The sequence below is a fragment of the Lepidochelys olivacea genome (assembly GCF_965140295.1).
Source record: "Lepidochelys olivacea isolate rLepOli2 genome assembly, chromosome: 9".
NCBI lineage: Eukaryota > Metazoa > Chordata > Testudines > Cheloniidae > Lepidochelys > Lepidochelys olivacea.
The window spans coordinates 6,115,118-6,134,220 of NC_140419.1; the positions used below are offsets into that span (position 1 = coordinate 6,115,118).

The 19,103-nt window shown below is 45.1% G+C and overlaps 1 protein-coding gene across 3 annotated transcripts in view; it reads left to right on the forward strand.

Annotated features, from left to right (window-relative positions):
- Positions 1 to 19,103, forward strand: part of PSMD1 (proteasome 26S subunit, non-ATPase 1) — a 145,612-nt gene that overhangs the window by 16,974 nt on the left and 109,535 nt on the right. For 2 of the 3 annotated variants that reach the window (XM_084640172.1, XM_084640173.1), the window contains 10 exons: positions 5,169 to 5,212; positions 6,253 to 6,326; positions 6,590 to 6,759; positions 7,679 to 7,884; positions 9,145 to 9,288; positions 9,920 to 10,146; positions 12,276 to 12,336; positions 14,920 to 15,048; positions 16,190 to 16,278; positions 17,432 to 17,510. In XM_084640172.1, the coding sequence (XP_084496298.1) occupies positions 5,169 to 5,212; positions 6,253 to 6,326; positions 6,590 to 6,759; positions 7,679 to 7,884; positions 9,145 to 9,288; positions 9,920 to 10,146; positions 12,276 to 12,336; positions 14,920 to 15,048; positions 16,190 to 16,278; positions 17,432 to 17,510 (1,223 nt within the window). Of the gene's footprint in view, positions 1 to 853; positions 1,018 to 5,168; positions 5,213 to 6,252; positions 6,327 to 6,589; positions 6,760 to 7,678; positions 7,885 to 9,144; positions 9,289 to 9,919; positions 10,147 to 12,275; positions 12,337 to 14,919; positions 15,049 to 16,189; positions 16,279 to 17,431; positions 17,511 to 19,103 lie in introns of those variants that run through there. The other variant, XM_084640174.1, reaches the window with a different exon arrangement.

A 19,103-nucleotide genomic window follows, 5' to 3' on the forward strand; every position in this document is an offset into this window, starting at 1 on the left:
GGGGGAAGTTGTATCCGTCCAAAACCCCCCCCATCTCAGGGTAGTCAATAGGTGAAGCGCACAGGCCAAAGCCCGATCCACAGATGCTTTTGAAAAAAGAAAAGGAGGACTTGTGACACCTTAGAGACTAACAAATTTATTCCTTTTCTTTTTGCGAATACAGACTAACACGGCGGCGACTCTGAAAGATGCTTTTGAATGGACCCTGAAGTCTTTTTATGTACTTACCATTTTTTAAAATTATTATTTCTTTTGGAATCTGGACCTTGCCTATATTTTGACCAAGAAATTTAGATCTTGACCAAAACTAACTGATGACTCTTCACCTATGTGATTATAGATAGTGCATCCTGCAAAGTCGGGGGTGGGCGGTTGGGGGGAGGGGAGCCAGACCCATGAAAAGTCTTGGGGGGCAACTGCCCCAAGGCAAACGACACCCCTACTGCAATGCAAAGGGGTCTAGGCACGTGTGTGTGTGGGGGGGGGATGATCTGCCTGCCCCTGCCCTAGCTGCTATGGGGGCCGGGCTGGGGCCGTGCATAGCCTTTTCCTGCAGCAGGGAACCGGCCCCTGTAGGGCGAAGAGGCGGATCGGTTCCCCCGGCCCGGGGGCTGCCTGCCCCATGCTCCCCTGCAGCAGCCCACGCCGCGCGGGGAGGGAGGAGTCGTCCTGCTCCTGCCTGTCACTTTTACCGGGCTCATGCCCGGAGGCCGGGGGCCGACTCGGCCCATGCCCCTTCTCCCCACGCTCCCGGGCTGAGCCCCGCATTTTCCTGACGGCGCCGCCGGTGCTTTGTGATCTGGCAGCTGCGAGGGCAGCCCCCTGGCCGGGGGCCTGTGGGGTCCTTTGACGACACTTCCGGGCCGGAAGGAGGAGGCGGCGGCGGCGGCAGTAGTGCTGGTCACGGCGCGGACCCGAACACCGGCATCGGCGGCCCCCGAGCCCCCAGCCCCTACCGCGGAGCAGCGAGCAGCCCGGGCCGGGCCAGGCCAAGCGGCAGCATGATCACCTCGGCCGGTGAGCGCTGGGCCGGGGCCGCCCGCCCGCCCGGGATTTAGCTGAGTCAGGGCCGGTGCCTGGGCAGAGCCGGAGCCGCCGCGCCGCGCCGGCCTCTGGGGACCCATCCCTCCTCTCCAGGGGGCGCCCCCGGCGGGGACACCCGGCTCTCCACCGTGGGGGCATCGACGTGTCACCGCCGCTGCCTCCCCACTGGGCCCCCCCCACTCACCCCCCACGGACTCCTGGGTTCCATTCCTGTCTCCGCCCCCTCCCTGCGTGGGACAGGTCACTTCCCGCCTCCGTTTCCCCGTCTAGGACGGAGATCGGCCTGATGTACGTGCCTCCGTTTCCCCATAGAGAGCAGAGACCGCCCTGATTTCTTTCAGCGATCTGCAGGGGCTTGGCTGATGTTCCCAAAGGGCTTTACGCTCTCAGAGCAGTCTGGCTGTAGAAGGGAAACGTGTTGGTTTTTTCCTGGGAGGCAGCTCTTTCCCTTCACTTTGTCACAGCCGTGAAGATCAGCATGGGAAGCACTGAGTGCTAGGAACTGAGTTTCAAGGCTCTGACTTGCCAGCTGGGCACCTTCAGAGGCGGTTACCCTCTTTGGATCTTGCTCTCTGGCTCATCAGATCAACTCCAGGTTTAGCAATATTCATCTCAAGACACATTTATTTGTCTAAACAGTTTAGTAACTTGATTTGATTTTGTGCTTTTTCTTTTAACTTCCTGTAGTTAAGGTGACTCACTGCCTGAGTGATAGACATTTTAGGGACTAGTTACAGGAATCACAAAATGTGTTTAGTCCTTGACATCTACTGTTGCGTGTCAGCTGCCGCGCTTGGGGGAAAGATCCACTTTCATTGGTGCTCTGAACTCCCCTGTGGAGTTAGCAGGATTCCATCCTGAAGTTCTGGCATTGCAGTAGGGATGCCTAGTCATAGGCATGGTCATTTGTCCAGGTTTAAACCGTGGTCCTACTTTCCTAATGATATTCCCCCATCTGGTACTGAGCCAAAATCAGACCTGGCTTTGTCTGGTATCACGTGGGGGGCACAGGTTTAAAAAGAGCACTGCTCTGCCCCCACTGGCATGACCTTGCTCACACCAGGTGTGGGAGGCCATGCCAAGTGGGGGTGAGGTCCTGCCAGTGTGGACAGGCCCACATCATTCCTCGAAGTACTGGTGTGTTTGGTATCCTGAGAATGTGTGAGTGGCCACCCTACCTATTCAGGGGGTGCAGATCCAGGCCTGACTACTACTAGTCAAAATCTTAAATAACACAGAATTGGTAGAAAGAACAGGAAGACTTGTGGCACCTTAGAGACTAACAAATTTATATGAGCATAAGCTTTCGTGAGCTACAGCTCACTTCATCGGATGCATCCAGTGGACAATACAGTGGGGAGATTTATATACGTAGAGAACATGAAACAATGAGTGTTACCATACACACTGTAAGGAGAAAAGGAGTACTTGTGGCACCTTAGAGACTAACCAATTTATTTGAGCATGAGCTTTCGTGAGCCACAGCTCACTTCATCGGATGCATACCGTGGAAACTGCAGAAGACATTATATACACACAGAGACCATGAAACAATACCTCCTCCCACCCCACTGTTCTGCTGGTAATAGCTTATCTAAAGTGATCATCAAGTTGGGCCATTTCCAGCACAAATCCAGGTTCTCTCACCCTCCGCCCCCCCACAAACTCACTCTCCTGCTGGTAATAGCCCATCCAAAGTGACCACTCTCTTTCAAAGTGCAGGACAGTGGGGTGGGAGGAGGTATTGTTTCATGGTCTCTGTGTGTGTATATAATGTCTTCTGCAGTTTCCACGGTATGCATCCGATGAAGTGAGCTGTAGCTCACGAAAGCTCATGCTCAAATAAATTGGTTAGTCTCTAAGGTGCCACAAGTCCTCCTTTTCTTTTTGCGAATACAGACTAACACGGCTGTTACTCTGAAAATTGTAAGGAGAGTGATCACTTAAGGTGAGCTGTTACCAGCAGAGCTGGTGGGGGGGAACCTTTTGTAGCGATAATCAAGGTGGGCCATTTCCAGCAGTTGACAAGAACATCTGAGGAACAGTGGGGCGTGTGTAATGACCCATCCACTCCCAGTCTCTATTCAAGCCTAAGTTAATTGTAATCAGTTTGCAAATTAACTTCAATTCAGCCGTCTCTCCTTGGAGTCTGTTTTTGAAGTTTTTTTGTTGAAGAATTGTAACTTTTAGGTCTGTAATTGAGTGACCAAAGAGATTGAAGTGTTCTCCGACTGGTTTTTGAATGTTATAATTCCTGACGTCTGATTTGTGTCCCTTTATTCTTTTACGTAGAGACTGTCCAGTTTGACCAATGTACATGGCAGAGGGGCATTGCTGGCACATGATGGCATCTATCACATTGGTAGATGTGCAGGTGAACGAGCCTCTGATGGTGTGTCTGATGTGATTAGGCCCTGTGATGGTGTCCCCTGAATAGATATGTGGACAGAGTTGGCAACGGGCTTTGTTGTAAGGATAGGTTCCTGGGTTAGTTAGAGCAATAAATGACCCCTTATCTCCTCTGTGGCATGGGAGAGATGGAATCAGAACTGCTTGTTCCTGAGTATGTGGAGAGGTGTCTAGTGGGAGAGGTGCTAATCCCTTCCATCTGACTGCTCCAGTCACCTGAAGCTCCAGGGCTTCTGCTCAGCCTTTGCAAAGTGTCACTGAAATGAATACTTTAGAGACTAACAAATTTATTTGAGCATAAGCTTTCGTGAGCTACAGCTCACTTCATCGGATGCTCAAATTAATTTGTTATTCTCTAAGGTGCCACAAGTACTCCTTTTCTTTTTGCGAATACAGACTAACATGGTTGCTACTCTGAAAACTGAAATGAATAGTGCACTTGTGCTTTGCATCTGAATTGGGCTTGGTACAGTAAGAATAATACTGTTGGTAAGATCCTGTAGAATAACAGTGTAGTTTCTGGCTTAGTCTTATAGCAATAGTTATTTAACTTTATTTATTTTAAATTGTATAGTACGATCATTGTCCACTGCATGCAAGTGACTGTGCCAAACCAGTAACAGATCACTGTTCCATGGAAGTTATAGTGTAGAGACATGAGGCTATTGTCCAGAATAAACATGGGTGTTTGGATGTTATAGCTGAAAACTGAATAGATGAGTTTTTATAGCTTTCTTGAAAGCAGTGAGGGTGGTGAGCAGTGTGCTAGGTGTACAATGACTGGGAGCCTCTTTCAGATCTATGGAAGAGGCATGATCAAAGATCTGAAGTCTGGAGTGGGTGAAAAAGATGAAGGGTGAGGTTAGCAATTAGCAGAATATAGGGCTCATCAGGAAGTATAGGAAGAGAGGAAGGCAGAGAGAGAGGCAGGTGCAGAGTTAGGGAGAGCTTTGAAGTCAACAAGAAGTTTGAATATTTGGAAGAAGGGAAGCCAATGTAAAGATTCTAGAATGTGGGAGACCTGGGCAAAGCCAGCAAGAAAGGAAAAAATTAATGATTGAACCTGGTTTTTGCTATTGAGGTATCTGTTGCCTGAACACTTTTCAGGAGAGAAAAAAAGAGTTCAGGGAAAAAATTAATGGTTATTTTTTTCTTAGTCTGCAATCATGATTTCCTGTCCCTGATAGTTAAAAGCTCAGTTCTCAGTCTAAATCCCATTTCTGTTTGGGGAGAATCAATTGGGATCATGTTTTGAACGACCCGTTTATTTTAAGAATAAAAAATTGGTAGGAGTTGGAGGGAGATAGCATAGGCTTGCTTCCTGGCTGCTATTTCTGGTAAATCAATAAGGTATTGAAATTTACAAGAATCCTATATGTGGAGTAGGATTGTATAAGATTCATTCCCCTACCTGGTCTCCCCGCCAGGAAGGGCATGGGCAGGCTGTATAGTACATACATCAATGATAAAGGATACATTGTTAAGTGTCATAGTGATTTAATATTTTGATCAAGAAGCTTATACACACTTATATGCTGTTTTAAAGGATACATTTGCTTTACGTTTGCAGTCAGTCTTTAAGTCTTTACCTAATAACTAAAACCATAAGCTAGAACCATGCCTTTTCTTTTCACAATATTGTTTTGGGACTAAGTTACATTTTCTGTTGCAATGCATAAAAGTTCATCCCGGATAACAAGCTTCTTGTTTTGCAGCTGGAATTATTTCTCTTCTGGATGAAGAAGAGCCACAGCTAAAGGTAAGCTTGAAAATGTTGATTAGACCTGAGAGCAACAAACCACAAAAGCTGAAACTTTGTACCTGTTTTTTTTACAATAGAAACAGGCAGATTCTAGCAACCATAGTAGCCAGAAAAGGACAGGTAGCATTCAAGCTGCATCCAGTCAAAAGGATTCATTGCCAGAAGCCTGAGATGCACAGGCAATTCATGTGAAATTCAGCTAACTGCAGCCAACCTCTTCTTTTAATGCCCAGGATGTCTTCAGGTTCCAACATGGGTCATGCTGGGATCTCTAGTTTCTGGAGGCTCTGCCTCTCTGATGATGGCAGGAGTTTGTAGGCTGCATATGGTCCAGGGGTTGCACTTTGGATGTTCTTTTACTCTGTATTTTACTGTTTGAGTCAGAGTTAATCTCTTTTCACATGTCTCTAACATAATTTGGGAGAGGGAGAAACCAAAATAATCTAACCTCCATATAGTCTTCTAAAAATGTTTAGTAACCCTAGTGGAGGGAGAAAAAAATAACCATGGAGACCTTACAGTTTATAAAATATGCATATAGACTAAAAAGCAACAGAGGCCCTCTGAACCCAACAAACAACCCAAATCAGCAGAACAAAGAGGCAGTTGGCAGGTTGATCGCATCACCTTGCTCACAGGGTGTAATCCGGGTGACCTGTATTCCCTATGGGATATGTTTTCCAAAATAGGCTGCTTTAGCCAACCTGCAAGAAAACAGGGACAAAGACAGCTGTGAGTCAGTTCTGAAGACTCCAAGCATTTTAAGGAATCTCAGTAAATAAATCAGTTTGGCCCAGTGCTGCTCCCAGTGAAGTTGGGGGGAAGCAGATCAGGGTTCCATAGCCCCACCTATAAAATGGGGATAAAGAACCCTACATTTCCCCCAGGGGAGTCATAAGAATAAATTATGTTTATGAGGATTGCTCTGTAAGCCGTGGTGTTGGTGGCTGTGAGATCTTATTGTAGGATGCAGTCAGGAGGAGAAAAATAGAATGAATGCAACTCTTTAACAATTAAACTTCTATTACTTTCCATAGGAGTTCGCTCTTCACAAACTGAATGCTGTTGTCAATGACTTTTGGGCAGAAATCTCTGAGTCAGTGGATAAAATGTAAGAGAAGAAATCTATTTTTGGAAGGGTGGGTGCTCAAATAGAACATGGAATGTAATGCATTTGCCTTTCCTCTGGCTGCTTGATCCTGGTTAATGTAGCAGTTATCTCCCCATTTTCCAAAAAGTGTTAATTTTAGCTGGATTTGGTTTGAGAATCTATTCTCCCAAAGTTGCTGGTGAGGTTGAAAAATTTCAGTTGGCCTATGCCTTTGGGAGGAGCTTTGCATGCTCAACTGATTGTCTTTTCTCTGACCTTTTCAGTGAAGTTCTCTATGAAGATGAAGGCTTCCGGAGTCGCCAGTTTGCTGCCTTGGTGGCTTCCAAAGTGTTTTATCACCTGGGAGCCTTTGAGGAGTCTCTGAACTATGCCTTGGGAGCAGGCGATCTCTTCAATGTCAATGACAATTCAGAATATGTGGAGACTATCATTGGTAATTGACAGTGGCTCTAAATAGAAAGCCCACTAGTTGGTAAAACTACTATTACTTGAGATCCCATTTGCCTTTACTGCTGTCCTCCAAATTCCCTGATCTCTGTGTAGAATTAGCTAACCAGATGCTGCAGCTGCTTTTTCCAGCTTAGTATTTCTTGACTTTCACTGTTTATAATTTTGTCTAGATTGAAGAACCGGCTTACCTAGGTGCTGTTATAATGCAAATAAATACTGTGCATCTGGGAAGTCTCCTGCTGTTGTACCCTCCCCAGAATCTCCTATTTGAAACAGTCATGTAAAACATGTATGTGCCTTCAGCACTGAAATCAAGACTTTGGGGCAAATAAATCTTCCCCCAGTAAACAGCACTAGTGACCACCCAAGTGATTTCCATGTCTCTTGCTACTTGTGTTCCCATGTGTAACTAAGGGAACTATTAAGTAGGTTGATAGTGGGATGTAAATGACTTGATAATTTAACCCTAGACTGTGGTCATGCAGTGGGCCAAGTAACTTTAATTTAATGACAGGTTTCAGAGTAACAGCCGTGTTAGTCTGTATTCGCAAAAAGAACAGGAGTACTTGTGGCACCTTAGAGACTAACAAATTTATTTGAGCATAAGCTTTTGTGCATTAGAATGCATCTGATGAAGTGAGCTGTAGCTCACGAAAGCTTATGCTCAAATAAATTTGTTAGTCTCTAAGGTGCCACAAGTACTCCTTTTCTTTTTAATGTAATGGATTTAGACAAGGCAAAGGTGATGTTAAATGCCTGTATATGTAGACATGCATCTTCTTGGAGGGTTCTTATTTTTCTCCCCAAACCCTAGTCGTCAGATTTTCAACTCTCTTATACTACTTTTAAAGCTGTGTGTGTCTAGGAAACTGAAGGTGATTGTTCTTTATGTTCCATCTCAGCAAAATGTATTGACCACTACACCAAGCAGTGTGTGGAGAATGCAGAACTGGCCGAAGTGGAGAAGAAACCTGTCGACGAAAGGTTGGAAGGGATTGTTAACAAGATGTTCCAGCGGTGTTTGGATGATCACAAGTACAAGCAGGCCATTGGGATTGCACTAGAGACCCGCAGGCTGGATGTCTTTGAGAAAACCATACTGGAATCGGTAGGTTGAGTATTCACATGTAGGGTTTAACTTTCCCCTTCAGGGTTTGGATCAAGAAAAGAGAGGTTCAAGTAACTGTAAAACTACAGATTTTGTTGGGGGCAAAATAAGAAAGTGACGCTCATTGGGAAAATGTGTTTGGTGAAACCCAGTGATTCAACTTGAATGATGATTTTTACCTTGTCATGTCTTGTTTATTTTCTCTGTTGCCCCTTTTTAATATTTAAAGGGGCACTTAATGTACTGTGGTGGATAAGCATCATACAGATACATTTCAGTTCTAGTGAAGTTTTAATTTAAAAAATAATTTGAAACTTTTTTCGTGAACAAATCTGAGGAATGAAGTGTGTGTGGGCAATAATTAAACCACCTCTTCCCCCAAAAAGGTGTTCACCAGGAAGTGCAAGACCCTCTCTTTGTTTAAAGCTATGTATAACCTACCTGTTGTAACTGTGGACGTTCTGATTATCCACATAAATGACCCATCCGTTTTTGAATCTTGCAGAGCTCTTGAACTCCATGTTGTCTTGCAGGAGTGGGACACATAGGTTGATCATGCATTATTCAAAAAAAGTATTTCTTTTTATCTACTTTAAATTTGTAGCCTTTCCATTTCAGTGAATGTACCCTAGTTTTTGAAATATGAGAGAAGGTAGCTAGGAGTGCCCAACTTACCTTCTCTATTCCATTTGTTGTTCTGTATACCTCTGTCATGTCCCACCTTACTAATCTCCGTCTCTTAAGCTAAATGGTCCTGATCTTTTCAGTTCTCATATAGAAGTTTTTTTCACACATATCAGAGCTGAATAGACCTTTCTCTTCTCAATCTCCTGCATGAAGTATGTGTATAAGAGGAATTCTTTGACTGGATGGTCCATTTTGTTAACCTTTGTATGTTGAACACCTGCATTTCCCTGGGTTGAGTATCTGATGGTCAGGAAAAAGTGTGTGGGACAGAAGATTAAGTATTGAGCTCTCAAGGTACATTTGTGCTTATGTTTGAGGCTTTAATCTGGAGTGAATTTGCGTCTTTCCATGAGTGTTGTTCCTTGGTGGTGGCGTATGCTTGTTTTGGTTATAAATGGTCTTCTCTTTGGGTCACGTTTGTATGCATGTGGTCTTTGAGTTTTTATGAGAGAGAAAAATAAGAGACCAGATGTCAAGCATAAAAGAAATTACGTGTAAATGGTTTTATTCCTTAACCTTGATTTTTGACAAGGTGTTACAAAATCTGGACTGTGTCTTTTCCTTCAATTTCAGAATGATGTTCCTGGAATGCTAGCCTACAGCTTAAAGCTCTGCATGTCTCTGATGCAGAATAAGCAGTTCCGTAATAAAGTGCTGCGAGTTCTGGTTAAAATCTACATGAACCTGGAGAAACCAGACTTCATCAACGTGTGCCAGGTAATGCTATGTAGCTCTGCTCTTCATAAACTCTTTGCTTAATAAAAATTACTGTCTTCCAGGTGTATCTATCTCAATTCCCACATGGGCTTTGATCATATTTAGTTAAACAAATGAAATTCAGTTTCCTGGGGGAGGTGGGGGAGGCTAAATATGTATCGAATGGAGGTCGATATTAAAGATGGACTCTGATATCTCATACTCGGTCATGCTCGTTCTTTTGAAACGAAGCTTGGTCTAAAACAAGCCTTTTAGCAAAATGGTACAAGTTCATTTGGTAAAAACCTTTCAGTCTTGCTCTAGTATTAGTATGAGATTACACCATCATTTCAAGTAATGAAGTGGATGTACTGTAGGTTATGCCCCATACATCTTCAGAAGATGCTGTTATACATAGGGGGGGAAAAAATTCTTAAGAAGGTTCTCTGACAGTAATTGTGTTTAAAATGAGACTAAGGAAAATATTAAGTACTTACAATAACTGTTGTAAGATTATTAGTATCTGCCCTGGGTGGGGGAGACGTCTGTCCCAGGGAAACAGTACAGAAATTAGTATGGGGAATTGATGCCTGTTCTTTCCTCTTGCAGTGTTTTCTACCTGGTGGATTTATCTTCATTTTATTTTTTTCAGTGCCTGATTTTCCTGGATGACCCCCAGGCTGTAAGTGACATCTTGGAAAAGCTGGTGAAGGAAGACAATCTTCTCATGGCTTATCAGATCTGCTTTGATCTGTATGAAAGTGCCAGCCAGCAGTTCTTGTCTTCTGTGATCCAGAATCTTCACACTGTTGGCACCCCTATTGCCTCTGTGCCTGGATCAACCAACACTGGGACTGTCCCTGGACCTGAGAAAGACAGGTGGGGATTTTGGCTTGTGTAGAAATATAATTGTCATGTTCGGTTAGAATACAATTGTATTTTAGTAAATTAAATTACGCAGGAACATTGGAAGAGCATGCATCAGTATTCTTAGACTTTGGGAAATGTATGGCCCAGGGAATAGTAATATGTAAGTCCCTTAGTTTTCAGTTTTTCTTTTGTTTACAATTTCCTGGGGATTTTGTGGCATTTATTACAAAATTTTTAAAAGGTGAAAATTGCTGAAAACAAATTGATGAGACGGTTTTCTGGGTAAATATCGGGGTTAATACTGAGGAATGGGAGAACAGAAAAAAGCAACAGAGAAAAGCCAAGAGTATTGAAAGTAAAAGCAGTTTGATGCTGTGGTAGTTTATTTCATGAACAGTATTTAGTTGCATAATATGTAGCGCTATTAGATGGTACCTGAACCTATTGGAGCCCAGAGGTACTTTAACAGAGAGAATTTAATTACACTTAAACTAATTGTTTATTGACATAAAAACATCTTACCTAATGTGCTATATTGGATTTTCTTAGCATAATCAGTATTTTCATGTACTTCGGTGGTCTACAGTTTGGGTGAAAATTGTTCAAAACTGAATAATAACTTTTGTAAAACGTGGGAAATTTTCAGTAAAAACCAGAAATGAAGGGCCTTATTATTACTGATATGATACAAAGCCTTTCACCTCTTGTACAAAGCTCACTAGTTCAAATTCAGCCTAGATCTCTGTTACAAGAAGATTACGACCGTCTGGGGACTGTTCAGCAATCTGTATCACACGATCTTAGTGGCCAGATATCCACATTATACAAGGCACGCCCAGAATTGGTGCTAATTGGTCGCCACATTTAATCTCCTCTTTGGTCCCTCACAAGTAGTCCGCGTGGCACAAAGAATGAACTACCCTCTCGTTCCTAGAGGTGGACCTCTCTAGGTTAAGATGGAGGCATGTGGATACAGCCTTGTGGGGGAAGCTTGTAGCGCTGCTGTTCTTGCTGTGCCTGTTCTTTAGCCTCTGGAGCTGCCAGACAAGCACCCACATCTAATTAAATAGCATTTAATGGGGACTGTAGTCCAAACCAAGCCTACCAAAACACAAGGGCCTATGGAAATGTAGGAAACTGGTTCCAAACACCTTTGTTTCTTCAGTCAAGAGTGCGTATGTAGCAGGTAGATGTTCCCCTGTTGTGATGCTCTACAGTAAGGGGGAATATGTACCCACAAAGCAATTTATAAATCAGCCTGTGCAACGTCTGACCTCAGTTAGTCCTCTTTGAGCACTGCCTCTGTAGATTGCATTGTAGGGGTCAGCAGGCAGCAGCCCTCTCCCTTGAGCACTGGAAATGCATTTTTTGATCATTCGGAGAAACCTGGACAGATTCCTCTCCCCACATCTTGTTGTAGCATTGGCAGAGCCTAATGCTTCTGTAGGTGCTGTTGCTTGGATGAGATGTGAAATAATTATCCCCTCCAACTTGCTTATACTGCCCATCCAGTCGTGTCGGTGAGAGAGATGGATGATGCCTGAAGTGTTCTGGCTGGCATGGCACTCCCCAGGAGAGACCGGAAAACTGCCTGTGTTTATTTTACAATGTCAGGCAGAGGGAGTCTGTACAGTATATTCGGCTATAGCGATAAATGGAACGTTTCCATGCACTACGCAAGTCTGTCAGGGCCTTGCGTCAGCGCTAGCTTAATGGCTTGGATTGCTTTCCCATTCGTCACTACGTCCATCCTTACTGACAGTGGTGGCCCCATGGCTTTTGAGGATGGAGGTAATTCCCTTGCTATGTCTCGCTCCCAAACACGTTTCCACCAGTGGCTTTCCCTCATGTCTCCCCTGCCTCTCAGTCCATACAAGCTTCTCTAGTCGCTGCACTTTCCAGCCACCGTGGGGGCCAGGATTCTCTCAGTCTTTTATCCCTAACTCCCCTCTAACTCAGATTGCAGAGGGGGCTGCTATACCTGTGTGTGTCAGCCCTGGGCCGTGCCCAAGGTCTCTTATCCCCGGAGCTTACCTTCACACCCCAGTCTCCTGTGACAGGGCGCCACATGCAGCTGTTGCCAGAGCATGTGGCAGTCATGAGATGTGAACTGGGTTGTATTTTTTGTTTCATTTCAGTGACACTATGGAAACAGAAGAGAAGCCAAGTAGCACTTGTGCTGCGAAGTCTGCAGAATCTGTGAGTGCCACTCTGTGAAATCAAATGTGCTGTGTTCAGCTCTCCATACACGTTTTGCTTAGATCCCTTCCTTTTCTTCCCTGTCACAAGGTGGGATGATCCTCTAAGGGAGTTGGGCGTACCCCTAGCTGTGATTAAATTAGCTTCCTCCTAAGTCAGAGGTGGGCAAACTACGGCCCGAGGGCCGCATCCGGCCCGTCAGACGTTTTAATCCGGCCCTTGAGCTCCTGCCAGGAAGCAGGGTTGGGGGCTTGCTTCACGCGGTTCCTGGGAAGCAGTGGCATGTCCCTGCTTCGGCTCCTATGCATAGGAGCAGCCAGGGGGGTCTGCACGCTGCCCCTGCCCCAAGTGTCACCCCTGCAGCTGCTATTGGCTAACAAACGGGGCCAATGGGAGATGCAGGGACAGCGCCTGCAAACAGGGCAGCTCGCAGAGCCGCCTGGCCGCGCCTCCGTGTAGGAGCCAGAGGTGGGACATGCTTCCGGGAAGGGCTGCTTCCGGGAGCTGGTTGAAGTAAACGTTGCCCGGAGCCTGCACCCCGACTCCTTCCCATGCCCCAACACCTTGCCCCAGCCCTGATCCCCCTCCTGCCCTCCGAACCCCTCAGTCCCACCTTCCTGCACCCCGGAGCCCACCCCCCAGCTGGAGCCCTCACTCCGCCACCTGCACCCCAACTCCCTGCCCCAGTCTGGATGCCCCAGCCGGAGCCCTCACACCCTCCCGCACCCCAATCCCCAATTTTGTGAGCATTCATGGCCCACCATCCAATTTCCATACCCAGATGTGGCCCTCAGGCCAAAAAATTTGCCCAACCCTATCCTAAGTGATAGGTTTGAAGCTAGGGGTCAGATGATAGTCTGAAGATAAAAGGTCAGTAAGCAGCTGAGAGAGAGAAAACTGTAGGAAGCAGGTAGGCTTCTGCAGGGGACTCTGGGTCAGGAGAAGGGGCCAGGTAGAAGGACCTGGTTTATCTGTTTGATTAGGACTGTATTAGTACTGAGGAAATTAACTCCTCCCCAAAGAAAAGCACTGAAATTCTGCTGCTGTTGGGCACTTCATTCTGATGCACTGCCTGGTGAATTGGCCCACTGCCCCACAAGTCGTTCAGTAACAATTTTCCTGACTGAGAGAGCTTGGACATTGCTTTTGGAATGCCAGAAGGAGTTGCTAGAGTAATACAAGGCGCTCATGTTCCCTGGGGGCTGTACCCTTTGCCTCTGCAGTGCTTACAGCCCACAGTGAAGGACAGAGCTTGGTGCTTGAGTTCTGATCCCTGCTTGGGAATAGTGCACATTGTGCTTTTGCTGCTCTACTTGGCTTGTTCATTAGATTTTCTGTTGTGTAAAGCTTGCTCTCTCTCAGGTACGTTTGAAGTAAATATGCGTACACCCTAAGCAGCAAATGTAGTAGCCTGCTGTATATCTTCTGGGGCTGGTGAAAGGAAATAAATAAAATGCTACCCAAAGGTAATGCACACGTGGACTAGTCATGGGAATCTTTGAGATTGTCTTGTAGATGTAAGTTGAGGTATTTGCTGAAACTAGGTTCCGGCAAAGAAACAACAGGGTGGAAGTCCTTACCTTGTCAAGAGCCTTTGAGCAGTGCACTCCGGGGCAGGGTGTCTTGAATTAGTTTCTGTTACCTGAACACCACTGGGTGTGACAAGGGGAAAGCATGCATAAGCAGTCTTTGTGGCCTGAAGCATTCCTGAGTTTAATCTGCCCCAGATCAGAAAAGAAATAATTGAGGAGATTAGTTGAAGGGCTAACCTAGCTGTACTCCGTGGGTCTCTTTAGCATAAAGCTGCTACAAAGAGACCTGATGTACTTTCCACCCTCTGCGACAGAGCACCAAGCAGAGACTTACCCTGCAGAAGTTACCTAGGGCTGTGGGGACGGGTTATTCTGGCAGAGAACTGGAAACACACAGGCAGTGGAAATACAGCCGTGAATGGTAAATTGTTTCAAAAGTCATAACACTGGGTTCTCCCTCCCTAGCCATTGTAAATCAGAGCAGGGTGGCTTTAGCACATCTGCTTCCATTGACCTTCCGCATTGAATTAAGGTGTGTTCGGAGCAGTTCTAGCCACATCATGAGGTGCAGCCTGTGATGCCCAAAGTGTTGCTGCTTTGAGTCCTTCCCCAGTATAATATCCAAGGAAGTATAAGCACAGTGTGAATATAGGTGACTGTCTCTTGGGGGAGAGTCTTTTCTCATCTGTTGAAGGTATGAGACACCAAACAAAGCAGCAATGTTGAACCTTTTTGGCATTTGGTAGCAGTCTTCTTGCAATACCTTCCATTCAGTTCAGTGGCTGCATTTAATCTTAGGGGGTCTGTCCCCTACATAGAGGCACTCCCATTAATGTTTCTGGGAGCTGGGTTATATGCATTGTGGGAAGAATTAATGCCCTTCTCTCTTCCCAGAGGTGCTGGTCTCTGAAGCGCGTGACGGGGCGTGAACTGTTAAATATGCCCATCTATTAGCTCTCTCCTGGGCCAGTGTTTTCGCAGAGCTTGATCCTGGGGGAATGCAGGGATTCTGATGACCTGTTTTTTTTGTCTTTGTTGTTCGTGTGTGAAGAACCCAGAGCCTAAGGACCAGATTTCAAAAATGATTAAAATTTTAAGTGGTGAAATGGCTATTGAGTTACACCTGCAGTTTTTAATACGAAACAACAATACAGACCTGATGATTCTCAAAAACACAAAGGTAAGAGACCTTGGATTGTCTTTTTCTTTCTGGAATCATCACAGATTTTCTGGTGACTGTGTTTCATTACTGAACGTAGTCTCCTCCTTGAAGCTGTAGGCTTTAGCAAGACCTGTATGTCTCTTGGAGGAGTCTGTTTATTCTGTCTCTCTCTTTCCAAGGATTTAATTTAGTATATTGATCAGACCACATTGGTTTTAAAACTTGAAACTCCAAGGCTAAAGGAGGCTGCTTGTTCCCACCGTCTGGCCCAAACCGATCAGCCCCCGGCGTGTGGCCCAGGGAATCTTGAGGTGTGGCTTGTAGGCACCTTTCACTGTATCTGTGGGTTGAAGATAAAGCTGCTCAATTACAGTATTTTAATGCAGGGAATAAACTGAATGTATTGGGGACCTCGCGTACTTTCTATCCCACTAGGGAAGATACTAATGAGAGAGACAGTGCGCGCTCGCGCGCGCGCGCACACTCTCTCTCTCTCTCTCTCTCTCTCTCTCTCTCTCTCTCTCTCTCTCCCCCCCCCCCCCTCCCTCCCTCCCCCCCCCCCCCTCGCTCATGGCAAGCTTTCTCCCTTCTGTCCTTTAAATCAAGTGATTATTGTAAATCACAAGAGAGAGATTATTTGAATCTGAAATGTAACCTCTGTCCTCAGCAGGAGGTGGTGTGAAACTGTTGCTGTAAGCAGGAACACATCTGTTGGGAGGTTCCATTTTAAATGCACTGGAAATGCATAAAACTCTTTTGGGTAGTGATTCAGCGTAACCTTCTAGGAAGGGCTTGAAATTGCTGTCAGCAGCACCTATGGTGTAGCAGTAGGTTCCTGGAGTTCCTGGCTATTTAAGAGGGTTCTCTTCTCATTTTGTGCTGTTGCTTCGTTCCAGAAGTTTACAGCAAGGAATTGTCTGCACTAGATGAATTGGGTTGAGATTAGATAGGTATGTATTAACAAGCAATACATCCCCATCAGGAAAAAGATCATGGTTAGGTTAGGGTTAGTTAATACAACTTTAATTGTGACTTATTTTTCTAGTACAAGTGCAGAGTGAGCAGAGCTTTGCGTCTTAGTTGTGAATCTTCTTTGCTGCAACCTGGTGTCTGTTTCTTGCATCTTGGTGATTGATACTTGCCTATTTTGCTCTTCCAGGATGCAGTGCGGAACTCTGTATGCCACACAGCAACGGTTATAGCAAACTCCTTTATGCACTGTGGGACAACCAGTGACCAGTTCCTTCGGTAAATATATTGCAAAGAAGTCCAGTTAGCATTCAGAGAGCTAGAATACTATGTTCAGTATGGTTCACCGTGTCTCCGAAAAGACATTGCAGAACTAGAGGAAGATCAGCAAAGTGATGATAATGATCAGGGGCTTGGAAAAGCTGTCAGATGAAGAGTGTGAAAAGGTTAAAATTGTTTCCCTTAGAAAGGAGATGGATAAGCAGAGAGGTGATAAGTGTATGAGATAACGAAAGGTCTAAAGAAGGGAGATTGGGAGCTTCTGATCTCCTGTCTCATAATGCAAGAGCAAGGGGACATTCAATGAATTTAAAAGGTGGGAAATTCAAAACCAATAGAAGGAAATATCTTTTCCCACTTCATGTAATTAGACTGTGGAACTCACTGCCACAGAAAATCATTGTGGCAAAGAATTTAGCAAGATTCAAAAAGGCCCTGGATATTTACATGGATATCTAGACTATCCAGAGTTTCTATACATAAATATAATTTTGAAAGTGATATTAAACCTTGTGCTTTATGGTTTAAACCACTCTCTGACTATTGGAGATCAAGATGAGACCAAGTGTGAGGGTCAGATTGTCTCACATCAGCCTGTTTGTGGAATTCTTACATCTCTGAAGCATCTGGGTCTGGCCTCTGTCAGAGATGGAATTCTGCTCCAGATGGACACTAGTCTAATCTAGTCTGGCAGTTCCCGTTTTCCTGTGAATAGAAGCTGGCTTGCTGATGAGCTAGTGACACTCAAGAGGTCAAAGGTGGGGACTGAACCCACTGCGGGAGGTGCAGAAAGAAAATGACTGATCAAATCCCTGCAGCTGAGCTGGGAACAGTGCTGATGGGCTGCATGATGAGCAATATCCAGCTCTCTGGAAGGATTGCTCAGCCTGCAGCCAGGTCTTTGAATATGTTGAAGTAGTAGATTTATGTAGTTCTGTATTGTCACTTAATGCTGCTGTTCAGGACGGTGATTTCCAATGTTCAGCGGCTGAGCTGGGACCAGCCAGAAATCAGGGCAGCTCTAGGCAGCGAAGCATGGAAACAGCCCCTCCCGTCTCCAACACGTGCCGGTTTTGACAGCAGTTTTTCCTGATGAAATATGTCGTTGGGTGTTATAGAAACTATATTTAACCCCTGACTTTCCTCCTTCCAGAGATAATTTGGAGTGGCTGGCCAGAGCCACTAATTGGGCTAAGTTTACTGCTACTGCCAGCCTGGGTGTCATACATAAGGTAATGCTGCCTTCCTTCCTGTGTGCCTCAATGTAAACTCTTGCCATGCCAATGCTGAGACTGTTTGTTTGTTTTTTTGTTTTGGAATGGAGTGGGGATTCTGGGTTATACACTAAGGTCCTGGTCATGCTCCAACTCATAACCAAGTTTGTAACCAGTCACTGATAAGGTTGACTTAAATGTGGTTTATCTCCTTGCATGGCCCGATTATAACTTGGCTGGAACCAAAGCAGCTAATGGTGCCTGACCCACGCCAGAGCCCTTGGCTGGCCCCTGGCTGTCCTTCTGTGAACGGCTTGGTCCTTTTTTTATTTGCAGTGCAACCCAGACACTTTAACCATGTTGGTGTAATCGGTTTGGCTGAACCTTAGGTCATCTCGGAGTGCATTGTCCCATGTGCATACCTTTTGTGTATGTTCTCCAGGCACTTGATTCTTACGGAGGCACCTCACCATAGAAGAGCTGCCTAGACTTTCCCCAGATTTACTGGTACAAACATAGCTAGGGAGCCTGTGGACATGCAAACGTGTCTCTGATGGCAGAACAGTTGCTGTGTGGACACAAACTGCACAGTGTAACCTATAACCAATCTAGGTGATTTGGCCTCTAGCTGGTTACAAAACCACTGTTAAAACTTGTGCTGTGGACAGGACAGAATGTTTTAACAGGCATCTCCAAATATCATAAACTGGACATCTAATTTTTAAGAAACATCAAATACACGTGGCAGCTTCTTAATCATAGAGATGTGCGAAGACTCAGCTGATTTCCAGTTATTTTTTTTATGAAAGTACACATGCATCTAGCAGAACATGCACTGGGCTCATCAAGGGCATGTAGTGTAATTGTGGTCAGAAGAGTGTTGGAGAAATATGGCTTAAAGGGAAGAACCTTCAACTGACTTACCAAAATCTAAGTGCACAGAAGAAGAATAAAGTGAATGAGCAGATGATTTAAAGAATTTACAAAGACCATTTGGATGGAAGGGACCTGTGAATACTAAACCTGTGAAGTGGATTTAATTCTCTAATCCATTTCTGATAGGTCACATCTAGCCTTGAATATGTGCAGTGAAGCTGTGATCTAGACAAATATTTGTCCAGCTTAATTAAAATGGAGGGGTCTCTTTTTGCTACTGTACAGTAAGAGAGACCACTCTTCTGCCCTCCTTTGCATCAGTTGGATGGTGGCTTCCACTTACCTAAATTAAATGTCTGTGGTTTTATCACTTTATTTTGTGGCTTCATGATGTTACTGAGCTTCGTACGATGATATGTTCTGGAGGAGCATTGATGGTGGCTGACCTTGCCGATTTAGTGGTGGGAAAGGAGGGTTAAAGCCAATCTAAAATAGTGGGAAACCATTGTAATTGTTTTGTGGGGCTAGAACCTTTAATTAAAGCATCCTGATTATTTGGCCAAATATGGTTCCTGGGCCAAAGTTGTTTGCGTTGGCTTTGGATAGCAATCATGTGACCAGAGTGTAGTCACATGCCTCTGTGTGAATAAGTAGCTCAGAAGTGCAGAGAACACAGCATTAAAAGATTGAACATGCTGCGGTTGTGTTAGATCACAGCATGGAAATTGGTGGCTA